Below are 22,697 nucleotides of genomic sequence, written 5' to 3'. Positions count from 1 at the left end.
CCCAAAGAGAATGCTTCCATTTCCACAGTTCAGACGACTTTCATTTTTAACCCTAACATTAAAGCCACCTTCAGCACTTTATGTTCTTTACGTGGGTCTGTGTTCTGGTTTCTACTCCAGTTAACAGTTTTTGTTTGCAGGAAAAGGGAACTCTTGTGGTGGTTGCTGCTTGTAATTTCAACCTTAACATTCTAAACAGATTTTAGATTTGCTGTTGAGTCACAACTCCTATTTCTAATTTCTTTTTAGAAATTAAACAACGACAACAACAACAACCAAGAACTCTCCAGCATATTTTGCTTGTCAGACAGTAGCCATAGGAATGCAGTTCTCCTGTAAATCCCTTCTTAGGAGAAAACAGGGCTCTAGTTCACTACTTACTTTAAAGAAGTCAGTGTGAATTCAAGTCATTTCCGATCCTGCTATCATTTGCTCAAAGACCTTTTGCAATGGGTCTTATGTAAGAAGAAATGCAGGAGTTGCTTTGGTGAGGTTTATTTAAAGAAACCATTAAATACAAGCTTGACCTGAATCGCAGCATCATTTGTATGGGGAAACAGGGGCTATAAATGCATGTTTTTTTTTTTTTTTTTTTTCAGATTAACAGAAAGAAGGCTGATGATGAGTGAAAAAGGCCCTACACAGTTGGGTCACAGGCTACTTCTTCGGCCTCACCTCTTACCACTGCCCCTTCCTTCACTGTCCTCCAGCCAGTGACCTCTTTCCCGGTCCTTTGAACAAGCACCTTCCCTTCTCAGGGTCTTTGCCTTTGCTAGTGTTTCTGCATGAAACTCTTTTCCCAGATAGCTCATTCTCATCCTTCGGATCTCTGCTCAAACGTTAGTTTCTCTGGGAGGTCTTTCCTGGCCACTATAACTAAAATAGCACACTGCCTCCTCACTTCCTGCTCCTTTACTTTTCCTAGCGGCAGTTATACTCTGGCACATTATACTGATAAATTAAAAGCATTTTTGTCGCGTTATCAGAATACAAGCTCCCGTGGGGCAAAGAGTATGTGGGTTGTGTTCACATATCATCCTTGGGGTCCTACAGCCTGGCACACAGTAGATGCTCTGTAAATATTTGTTGAATGAATGAATGAGGCTCTTTGGGATGGTAGAAGTTGTTTCTCCTCCTTTGCCAGGCCTTGCCGCCATTCCACAGGCATCTGGGCACCTCATTCCACCTTCACCCCTTTCCAGCAGAGGTGACTGGTTGGAATCAGGCGCACGGAATTGCACTGGCGCGAAACGGTGCGTTGGGTTGCCCCAACCCTCGGCGCTACTTCTCTCGGCCTAGCGGCCTGGACTGTGGAGGGGCAGGTTTGCTGCACCCCGAAAGTAGGAGCAAAAGCAAAAAAAGACAACAGTGCGCGGGAGGGGAAAGTCTCTGTGCGGTGCCAGGTTGTGCGCCGAGGGCGCCTTCCCGGCGTGGCTTACTCATTCCCAGCCGCCTCCGGCCACGCACACGGCCATCTGCGGGGGGCCCAGCCCAGCTCAAGTCTCCCCGCCCGCTCACGCCCAGGGGCCACCGCGGGAATCTCCGCGCACGCTCGCCGGCTTCCCGAGAAGCCACGGTCCTGCGTAGCTAGTCCCCGTCGGCCCCTCCGCGCGCGCCGGGGAAAGCGCGGCCTGGGTGGAGAGGCACACGCGCGCACGCGCAGACCGGGGGCGCTCGCCAGGCGCCCGCGCCCGCCCCCGCCCCGCTCCGAGGAGGCCTCAGCCAGCCGTGAACCGGCCGCGGCACCCGAGGCCAACTGGGAGGCTGAGTTGGACGTAAATAGGACGTCCCAGACAGTGTCGCCTGCGGCGCTGAGAAGACGGTGTGGCTTGGGAGAGGGTGGAGACGACGACTGTGACGGGCTTCCCGGCTGCCCGAAGTGGGAGTGGTGTGGGCTGCCGGAAGGAGAGAGGAAGAGGAGCAGAAGGGGGCAAGCAGCGGCCTCCGCTAGCGGCCTCCGCTGACGGCCTCCCGGGGCGCTGAGAGGCTGGGCCGGCTCCCGGCTCGCTCGTCAGTTCGTGCCGCCGCCTCGGCCACTCGGCCCCGGGGCCCGGACTTGCGGCGCGCGTCGGGGCGGAGGGCTGCTATCGCCGCGCAGGGAGAGGCCCGGTCCTCGCCACCGAGGGATGTGAGTGGGAGCAGAACCCGCACGGGAGGGCCCCCGAGGGCCCAGCCTGGCGGACGCTCGGACCCTTGCCCGCTCCAGGGGCTTCGAAGATCGTGGCCGGGCGGAGGCGCCGGGTAGGAGCAGTCCCTGCGGCCTCGGGGCGCGTCCTCGTCGCCTGATCCGTGCAGCGGGTGGGTGTTATTGCTGCCTGGGCTCCGGCAGCAGTTCTCTCTTCACCCTCCCTCCCACCTCCTGATCCCCGCTTTCCCCTCGCTAGTGGCAGTAAACTTCTCGTCAAGAAAATCCTCCTCTTTAAAAGGGAACCTACAACGGAGTGTCTTGCGTTGATATTTGCATCCTTATGTGTCTGATATTCCTCCTCCCCCTTCACTTATTCCTCTTTAAAATTTTTTAGACATCTGAACAGCCTAGAAAAGAGCATCAATTTCCCCTGGATTTCTGCGGTACTAACTGCTGCTTTTTTTTTTTTTTTTTTAGGTTTCGGAAGCAGGCAAGGCAACAAGATGTGACCTGTTTCTCTTCTGCAGAAGAGGCCCTTCCTCCCCTTCCCGCGAAGGTGGGTATGCGATCCTGGCTGCTGTCTTTTTTCGCTGCAGTAAAGACGAGGGTGTCTCGAGCTGTTGTGCGTAGGAAGTCCAATGGAAGCGTGTGTCGACGGGCAGGGCTCATTGTCGCTTACTCCTTTGAAAATGGCAGTACTGAACTTTGAATATTGCTCTGGGAGGGTAATTTTGGGGGTTATTGTTGCTCTTGGATCCTTTAAGAAACGTTAGTTGTTTGTTTCTCTGCTGATTGTACATTGTCTTTCTTTGCACAGAAAACGTTGTCCGTTACCCTTTCTCCTCAAGCAGCCAAATATTGTTAATCTTTGAACGAGGAACATTTTCAAGTAATAAGAGATACCTATTGAGAGGACAGGTTAGCTGCTCTTGCTGGGGTTTCTGCTACCACACTGAATGCTTCGTGAATGGTTTTATCTGCTTAAGTTTGCTGTGTCGGTTGAATTTACCCATTTTGCTTTCCGGTGGTTATTAATCTGTCAGAAGAAACTCCTTTTCTCTGAATGAAAGGATAGAGGCAGCTGAGTATGTCACAGAGGGGAGGAAGAATGTGGAGAAGGAAACTACAAGTGGGAATAAGAGCGATGACGATTGCTTTTGGTTTCATAATAGGTTTGTACAAGTGAGTTGTTGGGCTATTGCAGATATTCTGATATAACACCCAATAGATATGAAGATGAATAATCAACCTTTGGCCTACCTTTGCCTACCCCCTTCACCTTTTACCACTTTAGGTATGAGAATCGCTTGCTTGTATGTGCACATATCTTTTAGTGTGTAACATATCTGCAAAGCAGATGTGTCCAACATTTGCCTTAACAAGTATTTACCTGTACAGGAAAGCTACAGTACTTGCTGACTAGTTAAGCATATAATGCTTGTTTTGGCTCTGAGTGTCCTGTGTTTGGAGTTATTTAGCATGTTTTAGGGACCTGTTAAGGAATAGTTTGTTTCATTTACTGGTTTTTCCTAGTGATTTGAGACAGGTGTCTCAGGTATAGGATGGGAACATGATCTTTTCTCTACTTCACCTGGTTATTGCTGAAAGGTGAGATACTTTTGAGGCAGAATAGGGAAGGACATTGGCTTTGGGGTCAGATCTGGGTTTGAATTCTGGTGTTCCTGCCACTTAATAGTGGTATTATTTAAAATCTCTTTGAGTCTCACTTTCTTATAAGATTGTTGTGAGGATTGAATAAGATTATGCATGCAAAGTAGTACATTGCTTGGCTACTGTGAAAGTCATGGCTGGGCAGGCAAAGGATATTCAGAGAAGGGCACAATGACTGCATAAGGTGATCTGCCAGTGACCAGTGTTTCTTCCTCTTTAGTATAAGGAGAAAAAGGACTTTTATGTCTTGAAGTGGTTAAGGGGTCTTAGAGCGTTTTTATGGAAAGGTTTGACCCTTATCATCTCTCCGCACCCCCCTCCCCCCCACATTTGTGCCGCCCCTACCAACTGTTGTGCTGCCCTCTTGTGGTTAACCATGCTAATAAGAACTTTCTTTTGCTCCTCTCCCATTATTTTTTATTCTTCTCTTTTTTAGGCCCCTTCCCTTTGCTCCCAGTTTCCCAAACTATGTGCTGAGGTGGCCTAGAGTGCCATTGAACCCAAGCATGAACTGATAGTTTGAGGTAGTTCACAGTTTCAACATTAGATTGACACATTCCTTTCTACAATGTCATGTTTTTGCAAAGCTGTATTTTTAGAGGTTGCTCTGATAAAAAGCAACTACTGTATGAAACAGCATACTACAGTGTCATGTTGTCCAATTTGATTCCAGGTTTGAGAGTTTGTACAGTGTCCAACAAGCACTAAGTTATAAGGACATTAACACTTAAGGGGTTTGAACCCACCTACTTAAGTATTTCTTTTGGCCTAAGGGTGCTATGAAAAAATTACTAAGACTAAGAATTTCCTAAATGGAGAAAGTTTGGGAACCTTTGCCTTAGGTTTTGGTTGGCTTTTCTGATAAATTTTTTTAAATGGGAAAACTGCATTTTTTAATGTTGGTCACTAATTGATTCCCCTCCCCACCAAAATTATTCATACAATTATTGATACAGCCGGTTATTAATTTATTGATAAAGCCAGTACTAGCTGATCATAGCTTAGTATATTTACTCTCCTATTTAATATCTTTATAGCTTCTGTCTAGCTCTTTCGTTTTAGGCTAATCCTATTGATTGTCATTCTAGTTACTTTCTGGTTTTTCCAGTACTGTTTTTCTACTAGTATTTTTGACCATCTCCTTAAACATAACATACCTTAAATGAAAATCATCTTTTTATACCCCTTTGTAATTTCCTTCTCTCCTAGCCATATAGGCTTTAAATTAGATGTCATCTTTAAACTACCTCTTTCATTTACCTCATATATTAATCCATTCAACATGTCCTATTCATATTTATTTTGTCATTCATATTTCTGCTTCCCCCACTTTTACCACCTGAATCCCGGGACTCTTATCCTCAGCCTAGAATATTGAAAGTCATATCAACCTCTTAGAATCCAGAGTAGTAAGAAATCAGGTTGAAAATGTGGATTGGAATTAGATTATGGATGGTTTTAAGTGCTAGGATGAGAAGAATGTATCAGCACTTTGCTTCATAGGTAATAGACAAGCTTTAAAAGTTTCAGATTGAGAAGGAACTTGCTTAAAAAAGTATTTTAAGAAAATCACAGTGGCACCAGCACTGGGTAGAGTATGAGTTGGAAAGAGAAGTGATAAAGCTAGGAAAATAATCTGGGCCTGAGGAATGAGGATTTGGCTTTAGTGAAAATAAGACTGGAGAGATGTCACACAAGGCTTAATTCTGGACTGAATCAGAAAGGAGGATGTAGTGCGGGGAGGGAGAGGAGTAATCAAAAATGACTGAAGTTTTGATCCTCAGTGACAGAGGAAATCAAAGAGTGTTGAAACTCTTAAGATATCTGAGAACATGTGCATTAGGAAACCCAGAGAGGTTTAAAAATGTGGCCAAAGTTACTCACCTAATTGGTGACAAAAAGAGAACTAGGGTTTTATTAATGACAGTACTGACAGAAATAGGTATGAGGTATTAGTAGCTGGTTGACGGGATACGGACAACTGGGCTTATATTTTGGATATGTTGAGTTTGAGGTGACAGTGGGGTAAGTAAGTGAAAATAGATAGCCAGACAGTGGGACAATACGACTAGAACGTAATAGAGAAATTTAAGGCTGGAATTGTGCTTAGAGAGAAGAGCAGTGCACCTGAGATTGAGCCTTGGGAACTGCACATAATTAGAGAATGGGTGAAAGAAGAGGAATTGGCAAAGGCGACAAAGATGGAGCAGTCAGTGTGTGAAGCAGGTGGGTGGGTAGGTTAAGAAGGTGGGATTGATTAACAAGTTTACCATTGTTGATCACTGCCAAGAAGTGAGAAGAATCAGAATTTTAAAAGGTCTTGGGACATCTCTGGTGGCGCAGTGGTTAAGAATCCGCCTGCCAATGTAGGTGACACGGGTTCGAGCCCTGGTCCGGGAAGATCCCACGTGCCACAGAGCAACTAAGCCCGTGCGCTACAACTACTGAGCATGTATCTAGAACCCTCGAGCCACAACTACTGAGCCCACGTGCCACAACTACTGAAGACCGTGTGCCTAGAGCCCGTGCTCTGCAACAAGAGAAGCCACCACAGTGAGAAGCCTGCACACGACAACGAAGAGTAGCCCCCTTTCGCCACAACTAGAAAAAGCCTGTGCACAGCAACGAACACCCAATGCAGCCAAAAATAAATAAATTAATTAATTTTTAAAAAAAGAAAGAAAAAGTTCTTAAAAATGTGTACTGCTGTCTTTCCTAATATAAAACCTAGAAAAGCAGAAGAAAGAAGAAAATTGCTTATGGTTTCCCCATGCAGAAATAACCATTGCAAATATTTTGTTCTCTCTAGTATAACAAAAAACCGTTGAATTTGACTTTTGGTTGATCAGTGGAGACTTCTATTCAAAACTCTCCATCCCTGGGACTAATGATGAGAATTTTAGACACAATAAAGACTAGGAGGTATTTTTTGACAGGATGTTTGTCATTCATCTGTGTCCTCTCATATCACACTACACAGGGACCCATATTCCTTATGGGCATTAGCCCTGCATTTATATTATTTGAATGAGTAGACATTCAGTGGTTAGCATTAGACATTCATTGGTCTGTCAGTTTAGACAACTAACCTCTAGGTGCAATTGTACTGGTAAGATCTGAATAAAATGATAAGGTATTAATTGCTAAAAGGAAAGAGAAATTCTTGGTTGATAACTTATAAAACTGAAGGTAGTATAATTAAGAGTATTCAGATTAGGAAAGGACAAAGGAAGTGTTATCTGTTTTTGAAGCCTGTACAGTATAGCTATTCTAAAGGTGAATGAGGTAGAGATAGTCCATGGGCTATTTATTTTGCTTGAATGAGTATTTTGATCTTCACAAGGACACTCTTCTGCCTTTTATGGTATCAGTCCTTGGGAATAGGGCATTCATTATTGCTTACTAGGTTATTTTAATAAATTATGATTATGAAATATGCCAGTAGGTAATATTTTTATAATATAAAAGGTAGTGTGATGTGAGGAAGTACACTGTTTTGGAAGTCAGGGGATCAAGGACTGACTGCTGTCAATATGGTGTGTGATTTTGAGCAAGTCACATAATCAGTGAGTCTTGTTTTTTCCTCATTTGCAAAATGAAGGAGTGGACTAAATTTTTTAAAAAACTGTGTACTTTAAAAAGGTGAAATCACATGGTAAAGTGTGTATAAAGTTTAAGAAGTAAATGGTTTAAATGTTTATAACAAAAAACAGCAGCCCCTTGCCTCTGCCCCCCTCCCCGCATCTCTGATTCTTGTTCTCCAGGAAACCACTTTCAAATCTTAAAACAGTGTCTTCTGGTACTTAGCTCCATATGTGTAAATAACACAATCCACCATCAATAGGCCCCTTTCCTCCAATTCTGTATCTGTACCTGTACTCTGCCCTTCCCTCCTTTACAATGTATGTACTATTCAGTGTCCCATGTAAGACTTCTTCATCTATTTGGGTAGAGGAAACCATCCCCTTTTGCCTTCAAGGACTTTAGCACTGTATTTCTCTCTCCTTTTCTTGCATTCTCAATTTTTCCCTCTACTGGATCATTTCCATTAGTATGTATTTTAGTTGCTATTACTTTGTGACAAAACCACCCCACAACTTAGTGATGAAAAATAACTACTTTATTAGACTCATATTACGAGTCAGTATTTCAGATAGAGCACACCAGAGATGACTTGTTTCCCCTCTACAGTGTCTAGGACCTCAGTTGGGAAGAGTTGCTGGCTGGGGGTAATTTGGAGGTAGAGGGCTAGAATCATCTGGAGGTGTCTTCACTCACATGACTGGTAATTGACACTGGCTGCTGACTCAGATCTCAGCTGGGGCTCTTAACTGGAACATGTACATGTGGCTTGGGCTTCCTTAAAATATCGGGGCCTCAGGGTAGTTGGCTTTCTTACCTGGTGAGTCAGGGTTTAAAAGTGAGTATTTCAGTGAACATGGCGAAGTGGGGGTGGGGAATAGACTGCTTCTTGTGTTACCCAACCAGGTTCCTTTGCCTGATGTGCAGGAAGCCACATGCTGAGATGCTGAGGTTTGCAGCAGAGAAAATGTTTACTCATGGGGCAGCCAAGTGAGGAGACTGGAGAACAAATCTCAAATCTGCCTTCCCGAAAGTGAAGCGCTTGGGATATTTATGGAATAAAGGAGAATGGTGGTCTGAGGCATGGGGAAAGGTGATTGGAAGCAGGAAAAAAGTGCAGTAATTGAAGTTCTGCACAGGCACAACTGAGCTACAGGCTTCTACATGGGGTGCATGTTCAGAAAATGGTGGCATTAGTATGATCTGAGGGTGGAGCTTTGGGTCTTCTGACATGAAAAGGTGATCCAATGGACAATCAGGCAGTCGCAGTTGAATGGGTGGTGGTCTCAGCTGGGTTGAGCTGGTCAAGAACTAGCTCCTGAAAAACAACTTAGGCAAGCATTATTATAGTGACTTGTAGTCTAAGGTGTTATTTATGAGAAAGCTATTGGGAGTTTAGATATATTGCTTGGCTAATGACTGTTAGCTATATGGATTTTAAAATCAACTAAAGGCAGGCGATTAAAAGCAAGTGAGTCAGGTTAGGTTTGGTGGACCTAATCAGGTTAGCCCTCGGTATAAATTGGGGAGTGGCAAGGTCACATTGTGGAAGAAAACATGGGATAGGAGATTTTGTTATGGCTATCTCTGGACAATATTATTGCCATAATTGCCATTTTGCCACACTTCACATCCCTCCTATGTCCAAAATACACTAACCCCTTCCTCAGAGACCTCTAATTCACATCCCATAATGACATCGCTCAAAATCCAGTATCTCATCATTGAAATCAGGTCCAGGTGAAGATGAGGTTCCTTGGGTATGGTTTCTTGAGAATGATTCCTCTATAACTGAAGACCTGTGAAAAGACAAGTAATATGCCCCCACATAATTAAACTACAAGATTGGAAAGGCATGCATTAACTGCATTAGACATTCCTGTTCAAAAAAGAGGGAAAAAAGGAGTCACATGGCATTCTATAGCAACTCCAAAACCTGGCTATGTGCATGATGGCAGTTCCTTGATTAGAGTTCAGTCCTGTTCCCTGGAAGTTGTTCTTAGTGGGCCGTGGCATCTTCTTTTGGTCTTTGGCTTCACCTTCTGAATCATTTTTTTTTTTCCCCAGAACTGACCTTGTTTGCCACTGAGTAAGTTTCTGAGCTTGCTTCCTGCCTGTAGTAGTTTGGGGTCCAAATGCCTCCTTTTATTTTATATTATTACTGTCCCTTTCATTCTAAGCTAATGTAACTCCAGTAAAAACTTTGTGGACTTCCTGTGTGTCAGTTCATAGTCTACTCCATCAGACAAAAGTCATACCCACAAATCTGTTTTGAGAGGAACTTTTTGCTACCTTAGGCTTCTGTGAAGCTGCTGTAGAACAATATCCTTAAGATCCTAAGGTAATCTCTTGTTTGAAAGGATCTGTGAGGTACTGATTCAGATCTTTCTGAGGTCTGAACAGTGGTCCCACTCTAGATTTGGTTTTTGCCTTGAGGCCCTTTCTTTAAGAACATTTTGCTGGCTGAAAAGACTGTTTTTAGCCCTTTACATTTCATTGAAATTCCACTCAGAAAGCGAATAGCTCATTTTTTATTTCCTCTTGCTGCTCTTTCACTTATAAAGGCAGATAGAAGAAGCTAGCTGTTTCTTCAACATTCTACCTAGAATCTTCTTAATTTATTAGGTATATGTTTTATTTTCCATGTTACCATAGGTGATAGTTTTGCTAAACTTTACTATATAACAAGGATCTCCTTTTATTTAGCTTTCAATAGTATTTTCCTCTTTTTCCTTTAAGCCCTCACTGACAGCCTCCTTGAGGCCAGTTAAGTTTCCATTAAATCTCTTCAAGGCCCTTTAAATTTGTGAACACAAACTCCAGATGGGTCCCTATCTGTTCCTGGCCTTACTAGAACCGTTCCCTTACCCAGTAGTTCTTTTTTTTTTTTTTTTTTTGATGTATGTGGGCCTCTCACTGTTGTGGCCTCTCCCGTTGCGGAACATAGGCTCCGGACACGCAGGCTCAGCGGCCATGGCTCACGGGCTCAGCCACTCCGCGGCATGTGGGATCTTCCCAGACCGGGGCACGAACACGTGTCCCCTGCATCGGCAGGCAGACTCTCAACCACTGCGCCACCAGGGAAGCCCCCCCAGTAGTTCTTAATCAGAATTACCTAGAGGTCTTGTTTACACACAGATTGCTGGGCCCTGTGCCCAGAGTTTCTGATTCAGTAGGTCTGTAGTGGGACCTGAGAATTTGCATTTCTGATAGGTTCCCAAGTGATGCTGATGATGTTGGTTTGGGTACCAAACTGTGAGAGTTACTGATTTAAACCAGGATTTGGCAGTATTTCTCTTAAAGAACAGAGAGTAAATATTTTGGGCTTTTCAGGCAAGATTGTCTCTGATGCAACTACTCAACTCTACCATTGCGGTGCAAAAGCAGCCATAAATGAAGAGACATGTAAAGCTTTATATACAAAACAGGCAGTTTTGTAAAGCTTTCTTTACAAAAACAGGTAACTGTCTGAATTTGACCTGTGAGCTGTAGTTTGCCAATTCCTAATTTATACCATTACTTGACTCCATATTGTCTTCAAGCTACTGCCCCATTTCTACTGCCTTTTGGAGCAAAGCTCTTTGGAAAAGTTGTCTCTATTTGTCTCTTCTTTTTATTCTCTCTTAAAATGTTTATGTCCTGCTACCTGGCTCTTTGGTGGGACTAATGGCGGACTCTGGGAGGGCTCACGCCAAGGAGTACTTCCCAGAACTTCTGCTGCCAGTGTCCTTGACCTCACGGTGAGCCACAGCCACCTGCCACCTCTGCAGGAGACCCTCCAGCACTAGCAGGCTGCACCACAAGACTTGCAGGATCTTAGTTCCCCCACCAGGGATTGAACCTGCGCTCTCTGCAGTGGAAGTGCGGAATCTTTACTACTGGACTGCCAGATGAGGACACCACGTTAGTTAAACTGGCAAAGAAGGATTCAGTCCCAGAGAGTTGACTCAGCAAGGTCACCCACCATCCTAGAAGTCTTGCTCCTGGTAGCTGCCAAGCCTACATCTGACTAAATTTAATTCATCTTCTAAAATCTTTTTTAGAAACTCTGAGCCCTGGTCTTGACTATGATGGACAAGTCTTCAAGGAGGATTCCAAACAGAACTAATATGGCACTCAATCTCAACTTAAATATAGAAATGAGCTGAAAAATGGTTCCAGTAAAAGGATTCTTCATGTTGAATAATCAAGCTATTATTATAGCATTATGACAAAGTGAAGACTCATCTTGGTCTAATATTTAACTGAAGGCAAAATCAGAATATTTATGATGACTGGAAATTTATTATAGCTAATTTTTTAAGTACTAGGTTCCCAGAGTTCCTTCAGTAATTTTTCTGGGATACCCTCATCCACCAGAGGGCAGACAGCAGAAGCAAGAAGAACTACAGTCCTGCAGCCTGTGGAACAAAAACCATATTCACAGAAAAATAGACAAGATGAAAAGGCAGAGGGCTATGTATCAGTTGAAGGAACAAGATAAAACCCCAGAAAAACAACTTAATGAAGTAGAGATAGGCAACCTTCCAGAAAAAGAATTCAGAATAATGATAGTGAAGATCCAGGACCTTGGAAAAAGAATGGAGGCAAAGATTGAGAAGATGCAAAAAATGTTTAACAAAGACCTAGAAGAATTAAAGAGCAAACAATACAATAAATGAAATGAAAACTACACTAGAAGGAATCAATAGCAGAGTAACTGCGGCAGAAGAACGGATAAGTCACCTGGAAGACAGAATGGTGGAATTCACTGATGGGAGCAGAATAAAGAAACAAGAATGAAAAGAAATGAAGACAGCCTAAGAGACCTCTGGGACAACATTAAACAGCAACATTCGCATTATAGGGGTCCCAGAAGAAGAGAGAGAGAAAGGACCCGAGAAAATATTTGAAGAGATTATAGTGGAAAACTTCCCTAACATGGGAAAGGACATAGCCATCCATGTCCAGGAAGTGCAGAGAGTCCCATACAGGATAAACATAAGGAGGAACACGCTGAGACACATAGTAATCAAATTGGCAAAAATTAAAGACAAAAATTATTGAAAACAGCAAGGGAAAAACAACAAATAACATACAAGGGGACTCCCATAAGGTTAACAGCTGATTTCTCAGCAGAAACTCTAGAAGCCAGAAGGGACTGTCATGACATATTTAAAGTGATGAAAGGGAAGAACCTACAACCAAGATTACTCTACCTGGCAATGATCTCATTCAGATTCGATGGAGAAATCAAAAGCTTTACAGATAAGCAAAAGCTAAGAGAATTCACCACCATCAAACCAGCTCTACAGCAAATGCTAAAGGAACTTCTCTAAGTGGGAAACACAAGAGAAGAAAAGGACGTACAAAAACAAACTGAAAACAATTAAGAAAATGGTAATAGGAACATACATATCGATAATTACCTTAAACGTGAATGGATTAAATGCTCCAGCCAAAAGACACAGGCTTGCTGAATGGATACAAAAACAAGACCCATATGTATGCTGTCTACAAGAGACCCACTTCAGACCTAGGGACACATACAGACTGAAAGTGAGGGGATGGAAGAATATATTCCATGCAAATGGAAATCAAAAGAAAGCTGGAGTAGCAATACTCATATCAGATAAAATAAACTTTAAAATAAAGAATGTTACAGGAGACAAGGAAGGACACTACATAATGATCAAGGGATCAGTCCAAGAAGAAGATATAACAATTATAAATATACATGCACCCAACATAGGAGCACCTCAGTACATAAGGCAACTGCTAACTGCTCTAAAAGAGGAAATCGATGTTTAACACAATAATAGTGGGGGACTTTAACACCTCACTTACACCAATGAACAGATCATTCAAACAGAAAATTAAGAAGGAAACAAGCTTTCAATGAAACAATAGACCAGATAGATTTAATTGATATTTATAGGACATTCCATTCCAAAACAGCAGATTACACTTTCTTCTCAAGTGCACATGGAACATTCTCCAGGATAGATCACATCTTGGGTCACAAACCAAGCCTCAGTAAATTTAAGAAAGCTGATACCATATCAAGCATCTTTTCTGACCACAACGCTATGAGATTAGAAATCAATTACATGGAAAAAAATGTAAAATACACAAACACATGGAGGCTAAAAGTACGTTACTAAATAACCAAGAGATCACTGAAGAACTCAAAGAGGAAATCAAAAAATACCTAGAGACAAATGACAATGAAACCACGATGATCCAAAACCTATGGGATGCAGCAAGAGCAGTTCTAAGAGGGAAGTTTATAGCTATACAAGCCTACTTCAAGAAACAAGAAAAATCTCAAATAAACAATCTAACCTTACACCTAAAGGAACTAGAGAAAGAAGAACAAACAAAACCCAAAGTTAGCAGAAGGAAAGAAATCATAAAGATCAGAGCAGAAATAAATGAAATAGAAACAAAGAAAACAATAGCAAAGATCAATAAAACTAAAAGCTGGTTCTTTGAGAAGATAAACAAAATTGATAAACTGTTAGCCAGACCCATCAAGAAAAAGAGGGAGAGGACTCAAATCAATAAAATTAGAAATGAAAAAGGAGAAGTTACAACAGACACCGCAGAAATACAAAGCATCCTAAGAGACTACTACAAGCAACTCTGTGCCAACAAAATGGACAACGTGGAAGAAATGGACAAATTCTTGGAAAGGTATAACCTTCCAAGACTGAACCAGGAAGAAATAGAAAATATGAACAGACCAATCACAAGTAATGAAATTGAAACTGTGATTAAAAATCTTCCAACAAACAAAAGTCCAGGACCAGATGGCTTCACAGGTGAATTCTATCAAACATGTAGAGAAGAGCTAACACCCATTCTTCTTGAGCTCTTCCAGAAAATTACAGAGGAAGGAACACTCCCAAACTCATTCTATGAGGCCACCATCACCCTGATGCCAAAACCAAACAAAGATACTACAACAAAAGAAAATTACAGACCAATATCACTGATGAATATAGATGCAAAAATCCTCAACAAAATACTAGCAAACAGAATCCAGCAACACATCAAAAGGATCATACACCATGAGCAAGTGGGATTTATCCCAGAGATGCAAGGATTCTTCAATATACGCAAATCAATCAATGTGATACACCATATTAACAAATGGAAGAATAAAGACCATATGATCATCTCAATAGATGCAGAAAAAGCTTTTGACAAAATTCAACACCCATTTATGATAAAAACTCTGCAGAAAGTGGGCATAGAGGGAATCGATGTCAACATAATAAAGGCCATATACCGCAAACCCACAGCAAACATCATTCTCAATGGTGAAAAACTGAAAGCATTTCCTTTAAGATCAGGAACAAGACAAGGATGTCCACTCTCATCGCTGTTATTCCACATAGTTTTGGAAGTCCTAGCCACGGCAATCATAGAAGAAAAAGAAATAAAAGAAATACAAATTGGAAAAGAAGAAGTAAAACTGTTTGCAGATAACATGATAATATACTTAGAGAATCCTAAAGATGCCACCAGAAAACTATTAGAGCTAATCAATGAATTTGGTAATGTTGCAGGATACAAAATTAATGCACATAAATCTCTTGCATTTCTATACACTAATGATGAAAAATGTGGAAGAGAAATTAAGGAAACTCTCCCATTTACCATTGCAACAAAAAGAATAAAATACCTAGGAATAAACCTACCTAGGGAGACAAAAGACCTGTATGCAGAAAACTATAAGCCACTGATGAAAGAAATTAAAGATGACATAAACAGATGGAGAGATACATCATTTTCTTGGATTGGAAGAATCAATATTGTGAAAATGACTATACTACCCGAAGCAATCTACAGATTCAATGCAATCCCTATCAAATTACCAGTGGCATTTTTTTACAGAACTAGAACAAAAAATCTTAAAATTTGTATGGAGACACAAAAGACCCCGAATAGCCAAAGCAGTCTTGAGGGAAAAAAACGGAGCTGGAGGAATCAGACTCCCTGACATCAGACTATACTACAAACCTACAGTAATCAAGACAATATGGTACTGGCACAAAAACAGAAATAAAGATCAATGGAACAGGACAGAAAGCCCAGAGATAAACCCACGCACCTATGGTCAACTAATCTATGACAAAGGAGACAAGGATATACAATGGAGAAAAGACAGTCTCTTCAGTAAGTGGTGCTGGGAAAACTGGACAGCTACATGTAAAAGAATGAAATTAGAACACTCCCTAACACCATCCACAAAAATAAGCTCAAAATGGATTAGAGACCTAAATGTAAGCCCGAGCAGTATAAAACTCTTAGAGGAAAACATAGTCAGAACATTCTTTGACATAAATCACAGCAAGATATTTTTTGATCCACCTCCTAGAGTAATGGAAAGAAAAAGAAAAAGAAACAGATGGGACCTAATGAAACTTAAAAGCTTTTGCACAGCAAAGGAAGCGATGAACAAGACGAAAAGACAACCCTCAGAATGGGAGAAAATATTTGCAAATGAGTCTTCAAAGGATTAATCTCCAAAATATATAAACAACTCATGCAGCTCAGTATTAAAAAACCAACCCAATCCAAAAATGGGCAGAAGACCTAAATAGACATTTCTCCAAAGAAGACATGTAGATTGTCAAGAAGCACATGAAAAGCTGCTCAACATCACTAATTATTAGAGAAATGCAAATCAAAACTACAATGAGGTATCACCTCACACCAGTTAGAATGGGCATCATCAGAATATCTACAAACAACAAATGCTGGAGAGGGTATGGAGAAAAGGGAACCCTCTTGTACTGTTGGTGGGAATGTAAATTGATACAGCCACTATGGAGAACCATATGGAGGTTCCTTAAAGAACTAAAAATAGAATTACCATATTACCCAGCAATCCCACTACTGGGCATATACCCAGAGAAAACCACAATTCAAAAAGACACATGCACCCCAATGTTCATTGCATCACTATTTACAATAGCCATGTCATGGAAGTAACGTTAAATGCCCTTCAACAGACGAATGGATAAAGAAGTTGTGTTACATATATACAATGGAATATTACCAAGTCATAAAAAGGAACTAAATTGGGTCATTTGTAGAGACATGGGTGGATCTAGGGATTGTCATACAGAGTGAAGTAAGTCAGAAAGAGAAGAACAAATATCGCATATTAATGCATAGATGTGGAACCTAGAAAATCGTACAGATGAACCGGTTTGCTGAGCAGAAATTGAGACACAGAAGTAGAGAAAAAACATATGGACAGCAAGGGGGGAAGTGGTGGGGGGTGGGGGTTGTGGTGTGATGAATTGGGAGATTGACATGTATTCACTGATGTGTATAAAATGGATGACTAATAAGAAAAAAATAATTTTTCTGATCTTAAAAAAAAAGTTATGTGCTTTTTGAACAGGTAGCACATTTAAATGTTTTAAAATTCAAAAAGTAGTATTTTTGTACATAAGTCAGTTTGTGTGTATGTGACCATAAATATAGGTTAAATAAATAGGAGAGGAATTGCTTATTTAAAAGTGGTATGTGTTATTAATTTCAATAAATATTGCCAAATTTATCTCCATAGAAATGCCAATTTATACTTTTCTACACTTTTCAGATGGTTTGATCTTTGCCAATTTGAGATGTGAAAAATGGAATCTCATTATAATTTTAACTTTAAATTTTCTTTTTCTGGGAGCTGTTCACTCTCATCCTGGCTCATTTTCTGTTGGGTTGTTGACCTTTTACTTTGATTTGTGAGAGTTTTTTTTATACTAGGGAAAAAGGCTCTGTGTTTGGGAAATGCATTGTAAATATTTTCTCCACGTTGTATTTTTATCTTTTTTGCCTCTCTTTATAGTGTGATTTCTTTTGCCATGCATATTTTTTTTTCATTTTTTTCAGTCCTTTCTTTCAGTTATCAGTCTTTTATTTTGTTTTTAATCATACTTCATTAGGTTCCTCTCATCCCTGAAATCATGTTTTTGAAACTTTCCCATGTTTTCTTGATTCAGCTGGTATTTATATTGGTGAATGGTATAAGGTGGAATCCAACCTTTTCCTTCAGATCATTGTCTGATTGTTCCAACACTATCTGTTGAATAATCCATCTTTTCTCTGCTGTTGTGAAATGGTAGTGTTTTAAACTGTGTATATAGTTGGGTCTATTTCCTGACTTCGTTTGTTTCAACAAAGGCTTCTGTGAAACTGTACTGTGAGTTCTAGCTCAGGGAATATTTCTATTAGTTTCTTCATTTTCAGGTCCTATATAGTATTTGGCATGCAGGAGGTATTCAAATGTTTGAAAATAAAATGAAGAAGTCAACAATTTAGAGACATAAGCAGATCTTTGTGTCAATTATGCAATTTAATTATTCTATTTAATTTCCCTGTTTATTGTTTTTTTTAAAAAATATTTATTTATTTATTTGGCTGAGCCACGTCTTAGTTGTGGCACACCAGGTGTTTGTTGTGGCATGTGGGGTCTTTAGTTGCAGCATGTGGGATCTAGTTCCCTGACCAGAGATCAAACCTGAGCGTGGAGTCTTAGCCACTGGGCCACCAGGGAAGTCCCGTTTTTCGTATTTTTAAACTTGGATCTGAGTTTGGTTTTTCCGTTTCTCTTTTACCTTTTTTTTTTGGCTTTATTGTGAGGTCTTATTTTTTGTATTTGATGAATGGATTTTTGCTAACTTAAGATCTTTTCTTCTTTTCCTAATCTATTTTTGGCCTTTAATTATTAATAATTTAACAATGGTTAAATTGTGGTTTTATCTGTATCAAATTTGCATACCAAGAGAAGTTTGTCACTTCATAATGGCAGTCCATAGCCTAGGGTGAATCATTTGAGAACTGGAATACCCAAGGAAAAATTAATTTAAGGGCTGATTATTACATCTGTCATAATTGACCAGAACAGAAAAGATAGAATTAAAGGTGAGTCTGGATTTTATAACTTAATATTTTAAAAAACTGAACTTAGAATAATGTTTTTTAAGCTTTTGTAACGGATGGATACTACTTTGTATATAAAATATATATAAACAAGAGAATCAGAGTAGTAGCCTGTCCTGTTAAAAAATATTATTCCTGCTTTTACCCCCAACTCTCCTTCCCACAGACTTTTTTAAGGCAAATATTCAGTGATAATTGGAATATATTTATTACCTGGAACATTTTAAATTATTAATAATAAAATAAGTACGCCTTTCATTGTAATAAGTTTCACAGTGCGGCTGATTATGGTGGTCAGTAAAAATACCATTGTATTAGGAATAGTCTTCATGGTAGGAGTTATTTCTCTCCTTTGATACTACTTTCCTTCCTCTACCTCTCACCCTTTGTTTATAGGCAACCATTAGATATATTGGTTTAACAAAGGTTTAACTTGGAAAGATTTGTTTGGAGAGGATTTCAGTACTTGGGGAATGACCAGAGAAGAAAATAGTAAATTATGGTACAAGTTCGTTTGATTTATGATGGTTAATGTGGAAGTGGAAATCCATCCAACATAGAAAATACGTAAGTGTCTAGAAAATTAAATTTCATTTCCAGGTTTATGTATTCCTGATTCTTGTTTATGCATAAGTGGTTTATTTTTTATCTGACACATTATAATCTTTACAGAATTATTTCATTAGAATGTCTAAAATAGTATTCTTCTAAAATGGTAGTATTTTAAAAATCAGTATGAACTTAAATTCATACTGATCTAAATAACTTTAGATTTTTTGAATGTCAATAGCAAAAAATAGTGTTAAGTACTTCAGTAGTAGAATTAGTTAAGTATCCTGTGCAATTTTATTTTCTATAGGCAAACTCATCGCTTGTTAATATAAAAAAATTTCTTGGTAGTATAAGCTTGGAGTATGATGGTTTTGAAATGAAATCTTAAGGGTCACTCCTCCCCTCCCCCACGATGCACAGCACTTTCAGAGATCTATTCAAAGACTTTCCCCCATCTTTATTTTCACCTTTTCCTATGTAGTCATCATGAAGCGTGATTCTGAGGAGTGGCTCAAAATGTGTTCCTAGGACCAAAAATAGGGGAAGGAGATAAATTTGCTGAAGAATTTACATTTTCTCTGCTTTCTATTCGTATATAATCCATGGCATCAAGTTTCTTAGGAGATCTTTTAAATTATTGCTTGTCATGCATATATTTCTGTGACTGGCCCAGGGTAAAATGATGAAGTTTGACTTCATTGTCCTTTAAATGTGTACCTGTTCTCATCCTTTTCTTCTCTAAAACCTCAAAGTTGAGTAAGTATTCATCTCAAATCCCTTGCTTCTTATGTGAAAGAATCATGATGTTGTTTTAAAATACATACATTTGCATATGTTTTATGTACGGTTTTAAGAGTCAATATTAGAGTAATGTACATGTGTTGAACAATATCTCTTCAAACAGAAAAAGTCAGGGGCATAAACGTGGTCATCTAAAAATTACATTCGTCAATCAAAGGGGAAAAAAAGATTACAGGTCCTTTAGTGATTGGTTTAATAAATTGCTTAATTTTAGTATCTTTCTGGATGTTTAATTTAATTTAATTTTTTTGCAGTTAATGGTTTTTAAAAAAAATTTTATTGGGGATATAGTTGATTTACAGTGTTGTGTTAGTTTCAGGTGTACAGCAAGTGAATCTGTTATACATATATCCACTCTTTTTTAGATACTTTTCCCATATAGGCCATTACAGAGTATTGAGTAGAGTTCCTGTTCTATACAGTCGGTCCTTACTAGTTATCTGTTTTATATATAGTAGTGTGTATGTGTCAATCCCAATCTTTCAGTTTATCCCTCCCCCCTGCCTTATCCCCTGGTAACCATAGGTTAATTTTCTACATCTGTAACTCTATTTCTGTTTTGTAGATAAGTTCATTTGTAGCCTTTTTTAGATTCCACATATAAGTACTATCATATGATATTTGTCTTTCTCTGACTTACTTCACTCAGTATGACAATCTCTAGGTCCATCCATGTTGCTGCAAATGGCATTATTTTGTTCTTTTTTATGGCTGAGTAATATTCCATTGTATATATGTACCACATCTTCTTTATCCATTCCTCTGTTGATGGACATTTAGGTTGCTTCCATGTCTTGGTGGCTATTGTAAATAGTGCTGCAATTAACATTGGAGTGTGTGTATCTTTTTGAATTATGGTTTTCTCTGGGTGTATGCCCAGGAGTGGGATTGCTGTATCATATGGTAGCTCTATTTTTAGTTTTTTAAGGAACCTCCATACTGTTCTTCATAGTGGCTGTACCAGTTTGCATTCCCATCAACAGTGCAAGAGGATTCCCTTTTCTCCACACCCGTTCCAGCATTTATTGTTTGTAGATATTTTGATCATGGCCATTTTGACTGGTGTGAAGTGATACCTCATTGTAGTTTTGATTTGCATTTCTCTAATAATTAGTGATGTTGAGCATCTTATCATGTACTCTTTAACCACGCATATGTCTTCTTTGGAGAAACATCTATTTAGATCTTCTGCCCATTTTTTGATTGGGTTATTTGTTTTTTTGAGCTGCCTGAGCTGTTTGTATATTTTGGAGATTAATCCTTTGTCGGTTGTTTCATTTGCAAATATTTTCTCCCATTCTGAGGGTTGTCTTTTCACTTTGTTTATGGTTTCTTTTGCTTGCTGTGCAAAAACTTTTAATTAGGTTCCATTTGTTTATTCTTGTTTTCATTTTCTTTACTCTAGGAGGTGGATTGAAAAAGACCTTGCTGCAGTTTATGTCAGAGAGTATTCTACCTATGTTTTCCTCTAACAGTTTTGTAGTATCTGGTCTTACATTTAGGTCTTTAATCCATTTTGAGTTTATTTTTGTGTGTAGTGTTAGGGTGTGTTCCAATTTTGTTCTTTCACATGTAGCTGTCCAGTTTTCCCAGCACCACTTATTGAAGAGAGTGTCTTTTCTCCACTGTATATTCTTGCCTCGTTTGTCTTAGATTAAGTAACCGTAAGTGTGTGGGTTTATTTGTGGATTTTCTATCCTGTTCCATTGATCTGTATTTCTGTTTTTGTGCCAGTACCATACTGTCTTGATTACTGTAGCTTTGTAGTATAGTCTGAAGTCTGGAAGCCTGATTCCTCCAGCTCGTTTTTCTTTCTCAAGATTGCTTTGGCTGTTCAGGGTCTTTCATGTTTCCGTATAAATTGTACAATTTTTTGTTCTAATTCTGTGAAAAATACCATTGGTAATTTGATACGGATTGCATTGAATCTGTAGATTGCTTTGGGTAGTATAGTCATTTTGATAATATTGATTCTTCCAATCCAAGAACATTGTATATTTGTCCATCTGTTTGTGTCATCTTTTATTTTTTTCATCAGTATCTTACAGTTTTCTGAGTATAGGTCTTTTGCCTCCTTAGGTGGGTTTATTCCTAGGTATTTGATTTTTAATGTGTCAAGTACAGTTTTAAATTAATAGAGTCATCCCATTAATTCTGATTTGTGCCATTTTAACTCAAGAGTGTGTATTGTAGAGACTTTTCCATTTCAGTGGTTAGAGATTCATTCATTAATTCATTTATTCATTTAGTCCTTTCCTTATTCAGTCAGAGGGTCACTCAACTCAGTCTGTCACTCATTTGGTTAGTTGATTACTCTCTTGGCTCATCATGCACTCACTCACACATTCATCCTATCAGTCACTTATTCAGCTGGTCAGTCAGTCATTCAAGTCACTCAATGGGTCAGTTGGTCACTCAGTGTCAATCAGTCCCTCACCCACCTATGCACTCAACCATATCAATCAGCATTTAATCAGTCATCCATTAAATAAATAATACAGTCAATCATTCAGTAGATACTTAGTGTCCATTTTAAGCTATGCACTGCATATAATGCTAAGGATAAGTTAATGGACATCATTTTTAATGTCCTTACAGTATTCTCTTCGCTAAGTATACCATAGTTAATTGATCAGATCCCTTTAAGGTCATTAAAACTTCTTTTCATTATTATAACCAGTGTTTCATAGAATTCTTAGCATGCATATTACTGCTCTTGTCCTTTTTAAATGGAAAAAATTTAAATATTATTGTTTTTTTAATATCCTTGCCAACACTGGGTATTGCAGATCTTTTTAATCTGTGCCATTGTGATAGGGAAGAAACAGTATCTCATAATTATTTACTTTTCTCTGATTATTAATCATGTTGACCATGTTTTCAGTTTAGGGAATATTTGTGTTTCTTTTGTGAAATGCCTGTTCATGTTCTTTGTCCATTTTCTTACTGATTTGTAACAGTTGGTTGTATAAATACATTAAACCTTTGTAACACGTTTTTCTTAATTTTACAAAAACTTTTGATT

At 39.4% G+C, this 22,697-nt stretch overlaps 1 protein-coding gene across 7 annotated transcripts in view; it reads left to right on the top strand.

The window, feature by feature from the left end:
* LOC307188493 (tyrosine-protein kinase JAK2) overlaps positions 1-22,697 on the top strand; it is a 381,641-nt gene that overhangs the window by 212,989 nt on the left and 145,955 nt on the right. For 4 of the 7 annotated variants that reach the window (XR_013828956.1, XM_079925664.1, XM_079925662.1 and 1 more), the window contains one exon: positions 2,606-2,684. Coding sequence is in view for 3 of the 7 variants with exons in the window: in XM_079925664.1 (XP_079781790.1) it covers positions 2,606-2,684 (79 nt within the window). In the remaining 4 variants the exon portion in view is untranslated. Of the gene's footprint in view, positions 1-1,758; positions 1,823-1,972; positions 2,299-2,605; positions 2,685-22,697 lie in introns of those variants that run through there. The other 3 variants (XM_079925665.1, XM_079925667.1, XM_079925666.1) reach the window with 3 other exon arrangements.

Source organism: Stenella coeruleoalba (assembly GCF_951394435.1).
Source record: "Stenella coeruleoalba genome assembly, chromosome: 7".
Taxonomy (NCBI): domain Eukaryota; kingdom Metazoa; phylum Chordata; class Mammalia; order Artiodactyla; family Delphinidae; genus Stenella; species Stenella coeruleoalba.
The sequence above is the reverse complement of the archived record's forward strand: the minus strand, read 5'-3'. Positions and strand labels throughout refer to the sequence as shown.